At 48.3% G+C, this 12,547-nt stretch overlaps 1 protein-coding gene across 22 annotated transcripts in view; it reads left to right on the top strand.

The window, feature by feature from the left end:
• LOC125443375 (protocadherin gamma-C5-like) overlaps positions 1-12,547 on the top strand; it is a 373,248-nt gene that overhangs the window by 329,733 nt on the left and 30,968 nt on the right. Inside the window, exon 1 of one of the 22 annotated variants that reach the window (XM_048515404.1) lies at positions 4,469-7,770. The exons of 20 other annotated variants lie outside the window; for them this stretch is intronic. In XM_048515404.1, the coding sequence (XP_048371361.1) occupies positions 5,317-7,770 (2,454 nt within the window). In that variant the 5' untranslated portion in view covers positions 4,469-5,316. Of the gene's footprint in view, positions 1-4,468; positions 7,771-8,272; positions 12,039-12,547 lie in introns of those variants that run through there. One more of the 22 variants, XM_048515407.1, reaches the window with a different exon arrangement.

Here is a 12,547-nt window from a genome sequence, read left to right as displayed (position 1 = left end):
GAAACGAGTAGGTGTGTGAGGTATTTATGTATCTTCTTATCATTTATATGAAACTATGAGATAATCCAGAAACGATGCGGTGTGTGGGCTTGTAAAAACCGATCAATCTATATGGATGTTGTACTGCAGTTCCTTGCCAGGTGCTGTGGAACCACACCTACACCAGCAGATACCCTAGGCCAGAGGTGTCCCCTGGGGCTGATGGGAATTGTAGTCCATGAACGTCTGAAGCACCAGAGTTAGACACCCTTGCCTTAAGCCCTTTCAGGAATTAAACGCAAGCCTGCCTTGTGTGGTATGAACTCTCTTGGAAACCTCTGCAAATTCCTGGTGGTCTGTGGCTTCTAGGCCTCAAAGCTTGACATGAATTAGTTGTGGGTTTTCTGGGCTGTGTTTGCTCCTAACGTTTTCACCTGAATCTATTGCTGGCATCTTCAGAGGCATGTCACGGCGAGGTCTGTTTCTCTCTATGGCACAAATACATCTCGCCATGACATACCTCTGAACATAGCAACGCAAAAAGGTGTGTGTACTATGTACTGACATGTATACAACAAGAAACGCGTAGCACACTGGCTGGCAACTTCTTAAACGCTCTTTATGATTAAACTCCAATACTTCTATTCACATATACATACGCAATGGTATTGTCCTATATTCTTTCTTCATGTAATTAAACTATACTACCGTGTTTCCCCGAAAATAAGACAGTGTCTTATATTAATTTTTGCTCCCAAAAATGAGCTATTATTTTCAGGGGATGTCTTATTTTTCTGTGTTCTGTTTGTCGGGCATGCTTCGAAACAAAAACTTTGCTACGTCTTAATTTCGGGGGATGCCTTATATTTCGCACTTCAGCAAAATCTCTACTACGTCTTATTTTCAGGGGATGTCTTATATTCAGGGAAACAGGGTATATATTCATACATATTAATAAAACTTAATAATTGGCCATTTTCGGGTACACCAATTCATTTTCAATGCTGGTATCTCCCAGTTACACTAATTACTCCAATTCCACTAATTACTCCAATATATCTGGTATCAGCTGGGGTCAGTTCTTCTTTGCAAGATAAGAGCCGCCACTATCCCATGTTCTGCCAAGGAGTTTAAGGCTTTGGAAGATGGATAAATGTTCTTACGATTATTCTCTGAAATATCTGCATCACAGGCATAGATCAGTTTCAGAACAGGCCCCTTCCGCACGTGCAGAATAATGCACTTTCAATTCACTTTCACAATGGTTTGAAAGTGGATTTTGCTATTCCGCACAGCTGCAAAGTGCATTGAAAGTGGATTGAAAATGCATTATACTGTCTGTGCGGAAGGGGCCACAGTTTTGCTGCCCTGGCCTCTTCCCAGGTGTTGAGAACTGTTGACTTCCGAGCAGCTATCTGGTCTTCATTGGGGGGTGATAAATCTGTGTTAAGGTGGCAAATGTAGCTGACTGCTCGTGTGCTGGAGTGCTGCTCTGTTGAAAATCCAACCTCCCCCCCCCCATAGATAGAAAATTAGCATGTCAGAAAAAAATATAGGTTAGAACCTTTTCAGGTGACATGCTGATTTTCTGCATGCAGGGAATGCTTTTGTTGTGAGAAGACGCATTCGCGCATGTTAACCAAACTGAAGTGTTGCAACCCAGACGTAGGTTTGCTGCCTGTCTCCAATGAAAATCACATCTGACCTACATTTCCAGGAGCCTCCTGCCAGTGGGAAATTACAGTTACCCGAGTATAAATCTGTGGTGTAATCCTCTGCCACACCATTGGTCATTCAATTGCAGGCAGGCTGGTACCCTGTTTCCCCGAAAATAAGACATCCCCTGAGAATAAGACGTCGTAGAGGTTTTGCTGAAGTGCTAAATATAAAGCATCCCCCGAAAGTAAGACGTAGCAAAGTTTTTATTTGGAAGCATGCCCGTCGAACAGAACACCAGAAAACTAAGACATCCCCTGAAATTAAGACATAGCACATCTTTGGGAGCAAAAATTAATATAAGACACTGTCTTATTTTCGGGGAAACAGGGTACATGGGTAGTCTGTGAGCAATAGGACTGGGGAGGTCAAGAAGGCTGCATGTTATGGAGGAGAGGGAGAGACTTGGGGGGGGGGGGCGGTAGAACATACAAGGCTTTGGCACAGTTCCCGGAAGGACCTGATTTCAACATTCCCAACTCCTGGGCTCTGTAGTAAATGAAGTTGTGGGACACCATTTTAATGAACTGTGTGAGGTTTTGTACAGGTTTGCCTTGATTTTTGAAAAGCGCAACTGTTTGGCACGCGGTGGTCTTTGGTCTGGCATTTGATAATATCTGAGAGCAAATGCATGGATCCATTCTGCTAGCACAGGCACTTGCTTCTGGCAGAAGGAATCATCCCTGAAGCAGGATCCCTCCAAATGCCTTGCGTCAGGGGATGGTTCGTTTCCCCTAAAGCGCCCCTTCTTGCAGAACAGATCCCTGGAATCCAATCGTATGTTTAATCTTCGGTTTCTGATAAGGTGTACTTTACGTAGATTGCATTTCACAGTGTTCAGTAATCTACATGCAGCCTGCTGGTTTTATTTAGTAGCTGCCCTGTTGTAGTTGTGGTGTAGTGGTTGAGAGTGGTGGATTGTAATCTGGAGAACCAGGTTCAATTCCCCACTCCTCCATATGATCACCGGACTCGTATCTGGTAGACTGGATTTGTTTCCCTGCTTCTCCACGTGAAGCCTGCTGGGTGATTTGGGGCTAGTTACAGTTCTTGTAGAACTCTCTCAGCCTTACTTACCTCCTAAGGCCGTGGTGGCGAATGTTTGGCACTCCAGATGATATGGACTACAGTTCCCATCATCCCCTGGCGGCATCATGCTGGCAAGGGATGATGGGAATTGTAGTCCATAACATCTGGAGTGCCAAACATTCGCCAATTGGCCATGCTGGCAGGGGCTGATGGGAACTGTAGTCCATAACATCTGGAGTGCCAAACGTTCGCCACCACTGTCCTAAGGCACAGGTGTCAAACTCGTAGCCCTCCAGATGTTATGGACTACAGTTCCCATCATCCCTGCCAGCATGATGGGAACTGTAGTCCATAACATCGGGAGGGCCGTGAATTTGACACCTATGTCCTAAGGTATCTGTTGTGGGGAGAGGAAGAGGTTGTAAACTGCCTTGAGTCTCCTTACAGGAGAGAAAGGAGGTTATAAATCCAAACTCTTCCCACTCCTTCTGTGTTCCTTCTTTGATCATTAGGATGGTTTTTAGTTTTTAGCAACTCAAGTGAATGGTGACTGAGGCTTGTGATTCTTGAGAAACCATCTTTTTTGTCTATTAACTATATTCTCACTCCCGATTACAAAATGTGAGGTTGTGGAGAAAATGACATTGCTAGAAAACAAGGAAGGAACAGGCTGAATGGTGTATCCTGCCCCTGGGTGCAGAAATCCTTGGACTTCTGCTACAACTGGGGCAGGCAGCCCCAGGTACCCTGTCCAAGCAACATACTGGGAAGAATCAAATGGCGCAGGTTTGATTAACAGACTTTGGGACCATTTGTTCCATTAGCGGAACATTTGGGAACAGTAAAATACGCAAAGCTAAAACAGAATCTCAGTACAGTGATGACTGTGCCACACGCTCCAGAACAAATGAATACACTAGTCCTGTTCACGTGTCACACTGAACACATGTGCAACCTGCATGCAAATGCAGTACAGCTGTTTGTGAGACACAGCCAACAAACATTCATTTTATGGGAAGACCAGTCCTTCGATATATGTAGGGTTTAAATCACATGTTCGGCTGTACATGCATCGAATGTAACATGAGAGTTGCTCAACCCATGTATTTTAAAAAATGAAGTGTGCAATGTGCACAGACTGTGTTGTGAACTGCTGTGTGTTCGCTGCATGTTTTTATCTGCAGCGATTACGCTCATGTATTTCCTAGTGCATCTACCATGAAATACTATGAAAGACAGGACCTGTTTTAGCACTTGCAGAGTGAAATAAAAACATGTGGCAGTTTCACTTGCTAGAAAAGCAGGATTCTGGACTTGGTTTGGGGGGAAGAGAAGTAGAGCATGTGCACTTATGTACATTTTCCAGTGAATGTACAGCTGGAAGTTGCCACTGCAGTACCGTTCTTCTCCACATCTGTATTTATTTCTCTGAAAAAGCTCTCCTTAGGACAGCTCTGCCTTCCGTGGGGCAGTCGAAAAGCGGCAGGAATAGGCTGGATGTTCCAGCCCACGCAATCAGCGAAAGCTCCCATTGCACTTCCTGGTGGGAAAAGAAATGTCCTGGACATAAACAGCGAATCGTTCATTTCTTGTGTCTCAGTAAGCAGCAGGTTCTTACTGATGAAATAGTAATAGTGACATTTATTATTTATAAAGCACTTTTAAATTAAATCATATGAAGTTAAAAATGACAAGCACTGTCTGCAGTGTAAAATCTATAGCCGAGGCAGAGGGATAAGACACAACGGGCCCATCCCTTCAGTAACCCCCTCCTGAATGCAGATTTGAATTGGGGGAACTACGTTTTGGGTTCCTAGGATCCATTCCCCTTCAGGCATTGGATGTTCTATTTCTGAGATTTGCGGGGTGGGGGGCTCTATTTGGAGATTAAAGACAGAGGTACAACGTAAGTGAACTTTGACGCGCTGTTGTTATCTTCGTTAGCGAATGTTTGTTTTTTTCTTTGAAGGCTTTTCTGACGATCCGCTTGTGTCCTTTAAAGCGCTCCTAGCAAATAGCAGCGCATCGCTTAATTGTGCAATGGTGCGTGAGTTCTGCCGTGTGCGCCTCAGATAAAATTAGAATGTCAAGGAAAATATGCCGTTCCTTGGTTTTCCGTGTAACCATTTGAAAACAAAGAGGTGGTCCTTAATGAGTTGAAATGCTCGGAACGTTCAATAATGCATATAAAAGCTTGCAGTGACATGGGATTAAATGTTAAGATAATTATCTTGGGAAAATCAGGCAGTGACAGCTGGCAAATTGGCTTCCAAGCCTACACCGTTTGTACTGCCCCTTTAAGACCTCCCCCACACCGGTGGAGAATGGGGTGGTCCATCGGAAAGCTCCCTTGGTCGTAGAGACCCAGTCTCTGCTTTGATTGACAGCCAAGTCCCTCCTCTCCGGATTCTGGGACAGACTCGTGGCTGCTGTTCCATTCTCCGTGGAAAAACAAGATAAGCGATGCAGATGGCGCGCAGCTTTGTTAGTCCTTGTGTGATCTAAAATTGAATTTTCTGTTGCTTCCTTGGATGTGTTGGGATCGGAGAAGACAGAGGTCCGGCGAAGGGAGGAGACATTTTGGTCGGCATCATGTTCTCTCCCACAGAAAGACCATTTCTGCCGTGGCAAGTAAGTGTTTGGCTTTTGGTTTCTGTCTCTCTCCGGAGCGCTGGAGAGATGACACAGCTCCGCTACTCCATACTGGAGGAACTAGCACCTGGGGCCCTTGTTGGGGATATGGCTAAAGACCTGGGTCTGGACGCTGCCCGGTTGGGCTCCCGACAGCTGCAGATCGTGGCTGGCTCCGCGGAGAAGTACTTCCAAGCCGAGGCTCAGAGCGGGGTCTTGGTGGTCAAGGAACGGCTGGACCGAGAGCAACTTTGTGGGCCCAGCTTGCGCTGCCTGCTGTATCTAGAGCTCCTGCTATCAAACCCCACAGCCTCCCACCGACTGGAAATAGAGATCCTGGATGTGAATGACAACGACCCCATTTTCCTCAACAGCCTCACCCGTTTGGAGATTGCGGAGTCTGCAAAGCCAGGGACCCGCTTCCCCCTGGAGAGCGCCGAGGATTTGGACATCGGCACGAATTCGGTCAGCACCTACCAGCTGAGCCCCCACGGACACTTCACGCTGAGCATTAAGTCTCATAAAGGCGGCAGCAAACATCCCGAACTGATTCTGGAGAAGGCGCTGGATAGAGAGGAGGAGCAGAGTCATCGATTGGTGCTTACAGCGCTGGACGGAGGAGCTCCAGCTAGATCTGGGACTGCTGAGATCGTGGTGTCCGTTATTGATGCCAATGATAATTCCCCTGTGTTTAATCAGTCAGTGTACAAAGTTAGCCTGCTAGAAAATGCCCCACTGGGAACCCTGGTTGTCCATTTGCATGCTGTAGACAAGGACGAGGGACCCAACGGGAAAGTGACCTATTCCTTCAGCAGCCACACTTCCCAGAAAATCCGTAAGATCTTCAGCCTGAACGAAGAGACTGGGGAGATACGAGTTCTGGGAAACGTGGACTGTGAGGCGGCCACTTCTTATGAGATTGACGTAAGGGCTAAAGACCAAGGGTCACCTTCCATGGATGCTCACTGCAATGTCTTAGTGGAGGTAGCAGATTTGAACGATAATACGCCTTTGATTGAGTTCATTTCTCTCTCCACTACCGTACCAGAAGATGCTCTCCCTGGTACCGTAGTGGGCCTCCTCAAAGTCAGTGATGGAGATTCTGGGGAAAATGGGGAAGTTCAGCTTCATCTTCCTGCAGATGTCCCCTTCCAAATTGTCCCCTCTTTCAAGAACCACTACTCTTTGATCACCAGTGGCCCTCTGGATCGGGAGGAGATATCCCAGTACAATGTTATAATCATGGCTACAGATTTTGGTTCTCCACCTCTTTCCAGCCAGCGCCATTTGCTTGTAAACATCTCTGACCTGAACGATAACTCGCCCTCCTTCTCACAGCCTGCCTATCAGGCTCTTGTGAGCGAGAACAATGCTTTGGGGGTACCAATCATTACTGTATCTGCCTTTGACCCCGATCTGGGCCAGAATGCTCAGTTGTCCTACTCATTGGTGGAGCATAGTGTTAATGGAGTCCCCATTTCCTCCTGTGTCCACGTCACAGAAAACGGCACCATCTACAGCGGCTGTTCGTTTGACTACGAACAGACGCAGCAGCTGGTTTTCCAGATACAAGCAAGAGACAGTGGCTCTCCTCCCTTGAGCACCAACGCAACCATCTCCATTTTCATTGTCGACCAGAATGATAATGCTCCGCTTATTGTGTACCCGGTGACCAGGGAGGGTGTCCTAGCCCAACAGCCAGTTCCTTTCTCAGCACAGGAAGGGTACCTAGTAACCAAGGTGACAGCTGTGGATGCAGACTCCGGGCTGAATGCGTGGATTTCTTACAAGCTGCAACAGGCCACGGACCCCAGCCTCTTCAAAGTCTCGGCATACTCGGGAGAGGTCCGAACGCTCCGCCCTTTTCTGGAACAAGACTCCCCTTCCCAGGAGCTTGTGGTGGTGATCCTGGACAATGGGAAACCAGCACTAACTGCCACCGCGACTCTGTTGCTGAATATAGAACATGGGCATGAGCCCGGCCTGGCGGACCTCAGGAAGGCCACTGTGGAACCAGACGGGCTGTCCCGCATCACCTTGCATCTTATTATTGCTGTGGTAGCAATCTCCGTCCTTGCTGTTTTGACTTTTGCGTTTTTAGCTACTAAATGCCTCCAGCGATTGAGGAGGAGGCCCTTGGATGCTTCTTGGGCCAGAGACGCGAAGGGAAGGAACTCTGTACCCGTGCCAAGACACTTTGACACTTTCCCAGTGAACTTGAGCCCAGATGAGAAAATGGAGTTCCCAGCAGCGTTCATCGGGAGGGAGTCTGTTTCTCACTTTCCTCTCCTAAGATCTGGCCAAACCCTCTTGCCAGAAGGGGGAAATTTCAGGATTGCAAAGCCCTTTACTCAACGGGATATCACCAATACGGATACTCTTCTGGCTGGAAGTCTCTCCCGAGAACCCAATGAGGTGAGACAACAAATTCTATTCTCTATGCATAAAATTTCCAGTCCAGTAGCACTTTAAAGATCCACAAAATTGTCCAGTGTCTTTAAGGTGCTACTGGTCTTGACTTTCATTCTACCCCTAGAACCGTGGTGGCGAACCTTTGGCACTCCAGATGTTATGGACTACAATTCCCATCAGCCCCTGCCAATTGGTCATGCTGGCAGGGGCTGATGGGAATTGTAGTCCATAACATCTGGAGTGCCAAAGGTTCACCACCACGGCCCTAGAACCTAACATGGATACCTCCCTGTGAGTATATCTGTAAGAACCCTTTGATCCTGATGTAATCTCTGATGGGCTGGATGACCGTGATTTCGTATTAGGATGGTTGATTTGTTAGTTGGAACTCCTTTGGTTTTGAGATTCCACAAGGAACTTTCAATGCTCTCTCAAGGAATCTCAACATTGCCCATCTTCAAATGCTTGCAAAAGGAGGAACTGAGAAGGGTATATAAAGCAGTTTCTTTAAATTACTGCGATACAGGTTGTAGATTAAATGTTAACAAGAGCTGTCTAGATATGAGAGAAGTCCAGTGTTTGATTAATTTGCCTGAGAAGTTTGCAGAATCTTCTTCCTTTGAGTGCTTTTGAAGGGGGAGCAGCAAAGAGGTCAGAAATGCTTTAAGAACGTTCTGTTGTAGACTAGGGTGTTGTGCAAGATGGTTCGTCCATTGAGTTCATTGCAGTCCACTCTAGGATGTCATTAACCACGGAGGAAGTGGGAGCTTTTCTATCCATCTAACTAATGTAAAGACTTTGGTATTTTGTAATCTGGCCTTTTATTTATTTTTAAGCACAGCCTAAAAATTCCTTGGTTTGTAGGCGTCTGCAGTTCAGAGTTATGCCATTGCTTCTTGGTTATGCAGAAAGACTTCTCCCCTGCCTGTGTTGTTCTAATTTTGGAGCGCCAACTGAATAGAACTGGGAGGTCTTAAGCGAGTTGAAGTTTATGCATTCTAGCCCTGAGTGGTGGATGTTTTTGTGCTTGGAAGTGAACATTCTAAAAGGGTTGCTTTTGCCTTGGTAACGTCTATGGTTTTAAATGGAGAGGAGGGAGAGGGTGCCAAAGCCCTTTCTGTAAGGGGTCGTATCTTCCCTTTGTTGTTCTTCAACAGATACCTTTTTCATAGCAAGTGAAAAAATCAGTCCAGTTATTAGCCAAAGAAGCAATGGTTCTGTAGTCCCTACAGCTGAGTGTTGCTTTTTTTTTTTCGTGAAGAGGAGATACAAGAAATCTGGCTCATGTGAACAATTGAGGATTTGTACTGTTCAGGCTTTCCGGACGTGCTGTTTCCTTGAGAACAAGAAACTAAGGAGCTAAACTTAGCTGCCAAAACCAGTGACGACCCAGGCTCCCAAATCCTTATGTCTGGAGATGGAGGACCAAAAGCGCCCAGTTCTGACATCTCCACACCTTCCATCATCACTGCAGCTTTAAGAGTGTAGGTGGCGTTGCCATTGGTGGAGAGGGACCAGAGCTGTCATCCAGTCAGGTGCTGATCCCAATTTGATGGGGGGGGGGGCAGAATCTGCTCTTTCTGCTCTTGGCTTTCCTCCCCCGTCGTCGTCGCTATGGCTGTAGCTCAGCTTCCCTCCCCCAATCCACCCCCTCAGCTCTCTGACTAACACTCTGTTGCTGCAGCCAGGCAAGCTTAAAAGCCACTTTAATTCCATTGGAAGGGAATACCAAGGGATTTTGAACCAGCACTCATCTTGGTCCTGTACCCTCCTGACCATTGGGATACCTCCGAGATTCCTTCTGGGAGAAGACTTTTCCAGAAATGGAGCTGTGCTGGTCTTGGCACCCTTCGTCCAAATGGCAAGTACCGGGCTTATTTTTGCTGTTTGGCCAGGCGTTGGTCGCAGGACAGATCCACTACTCTGTGGTGGAGGAGTCGGAGCCAGGGACCCCGGTGGGGAAGGTGGCTCAGGATGTGGGCTTGACGGTGGCAGATCTCCCAAGCCGCAGGCTGAGGCTGGCTGAGGAGAACAGAAGGTACTTTGCCGTGAATCTGGCCAGTGGGTCCCTTCTGGTGAACGAAAAGATAGACCGGGAGAGCCTGTGTGGAGCCAGCTTAGTGTGCCTCTTGCCAGTCCAAGTGGTCATAGAAAACCCCCTGGAACTGTTTCACCTGGAAGTGGAGATTTTGGACCTGAATGACAATGCCCCCCGGTTCCCCACCCCCCGGCTTTTGTTGAAAATAGCCGAGTCTGCCCCCATAGGGGCTCGTTTCCCACTGGAGAGCGCGCATGATGCCGACGTGGGGTCCAATGCCGTCAGCGCCTACCGACTCAGCCCCAACCCCCACTTTTCACTCAATGTGAAGAATGTGAAGGACGGCAAGCTATTGCCCGAGCTGGTGTTGGAGCAGCCTTTGGATAGGGAGCAGCAGCCGGAACACCAGCTCATACTGACTGCTCACGACGGGGGGGATCCTGTCCTCTCTGGAACAGCTCAACTGACCATCGTGGTCCTTGATAACAATGACAATGAGCCGGCGTTCGATCTCCCGGTGTACAAGGTCACCTTGCCGGAGAATATCCCTGTAGGTTCTTTGCTTTTCAAGCTCAATGCAACCGACCCGGACGAAGGGTCCAATGGAGAGATACAGTACTCCTTCGGAATCCACACGTCGGATTCCATCCAGAAGTTGTTTGGTTTGGACCCCCACACAGGTGAGATCCACGTCCGAGGAGACGTGGATTTTGAAGAGTCCCGTTCTTATGAGCTCCATGTGAGGGCCCGAGATAAGGGTGTTCCACAAATGGAAGGCCACTGTGTTATCCATGTGGAAATCGAGGATGAGAACGACAACGCCCCCGAGTTCCTCCTTACGTCCCTAGTAAACCCAGTGCCAGAAAACACCCCCTTGGAGACAGTGGTGGGGCTTTTCAATGTACGAGACCACGATTCGGGGGCCAATGGCGAAGTGGTTTTAGAAATATCGCCAAAGCTCCCTTTTAAAATTAAATCTTTTGAAAACCACTATTCCTTAATGACCCGGGAGAAGCTGGACAGAGAGCTGGTTTCTCAATACACCATCAAAATGACCGCCCGAGACTCGGGGTCCCCCCCTCTAAGCACAGATGTCATTATCGTGCTGAACATTTCAGACGTCAATGACAACGCCCCGTCCTTCTCCCAGAATTTCTACAACTCCTTCCTGAAGGAGAACAACCCACCTGGCTCCCTGTTGTGCACAGTAGTGGCTTCAGATCTTGATGAGGGCGACAATTCCCAGCTGACTTACCTGGTGTCAGGGAGTTGGATCCAAGACGCCCCTGTCTCTTCCTTTGTCTACATCAACCCAGACAATGGGAACATTTATGCCCAGCGCACTTTTGACTATGAGGCGCTCCAGGTGCTTCAAATCCCTGTCACTGTCCACGATGCTGGGTCACCCCAGCTGAGCTCCAACGTCACCGTCTATCTCTTCGTACTGGATCAGAATGACAACACCCCCACTGTTTTGCACCCAGTGATTGGCCAGGAGTTGTCTGCGCTCCAAAGGATCCCTCAGTCTGCCCCGGCAGGCTATATAGTAACCAAAGTCACAGCGGTGGATGCAGACTCCGGCCATAACGCCTGGCTGTCCTATTCTTTGCTTCCGCAGTCCACAGACCCTTCCCTGTTCCAAGTGGCTCCCCACACGGGGGAAGTCCGGACTGTCCGAGACTTCCAGGAAACAGATCTCACTGCCCAGAAAATCCTTGTCCTGGTGAAGGACAACGGAGACCCCTCTTTGTCCACCACCGTCACCATCTTGGTTTCTTTGGAGGACGAAGTCTTCGAGGAAGGACCTCAACTTCAAGATTTCCTGACCAAACCCAAAGAAAAACTGGACCTCACCTTCTACCTGATCATCGCGCTGGTGGCTGTGAGCATCGTGTCCATCATTACTTTCATCGTCCTGTCTGCAAAATGCTTTTGGAGTAAAAGGCGCAGAGATGCCTCTTGCTGCAGCCTAGGTGACGTTCCTGCCAGGGACGTTTTCAAACAGTCTACCCCCAAGCTGCAGCTGAACTCCGATGGCACTCTGAAATACATGGAGGTCACGCTGAGGCCCACGGACTCGGAGAGCCAGGGCTATAGGGCCAGCTACTCCCCAGGATCTGACCGGAGCGATTTCACCTTCATGAGGCCTGTGGATTACCCCCCGTCAAGCACCCTAACAAGGGACTATGATTCTTTCGTGTCTCGAACCAATACACTGAACCATTCCTTGCAGGTGAGGTCCCGTTTTCTATTTCTTTTCTCCTAGCAATTCTACAAAAAGCCTTTGCAGCCTGACTGTTCACATGTTGCCTGAGTGGGGTGGGAGCAGTTTTTGCGTGGTCTGATCCAGCACTGTTCTGGTGGAGGGATTCATGAGGGGCTGAGTCAGTGAACTGAGGGTATAATTGGAGTGTCGTGGGGTTTCTGGCCTGCATGGCCATCAACATGGCCATGCAGCCCAGAAACCCCACAATGTTCCGGTGATTCCGGCTGTGAGAGCCTTTAACAATACAAGGGTGTAATTTCTATCTCCTTCCTCCACAAAATACACAAAGGGAGAGAGCTGCTTCAACCAGAGTTAGTCCGTGGGACTGGCAACTGTAGTGATGGCCGGGCAAACTGCCCAGTCTGTATGGCTGGCTTTTTCCCTGTGAGTGTCGGGGTGTCCCAAAATATTATTTGGGGTTACTTCGTGCACCAAACTTGCCTGTTAACTGGCAAAGGCCCTCAGAGGATGCAAAA

This window comes from Sphaerodactylus townsendi, linkage group LG14 (genome assembly GCF_021028975.2).
Source record: "Sphaerodactylus townsendi isolate TG3544 linkage group LG14, MPM_Stown_v2.3, whole genome shotgun sequence".
Lineage (NCBI taxonomy): Eukaryota > Metazoa > Chordata > Lepidosauria > Squamata > Sphaerodactylidae > Sphaerodactylus > Sphaerodactylus townsendi.
Note: the sequence above shows the minus strand (reverse complement) of the source record. Positions and strands in the feature narration are given on the sequence as shown.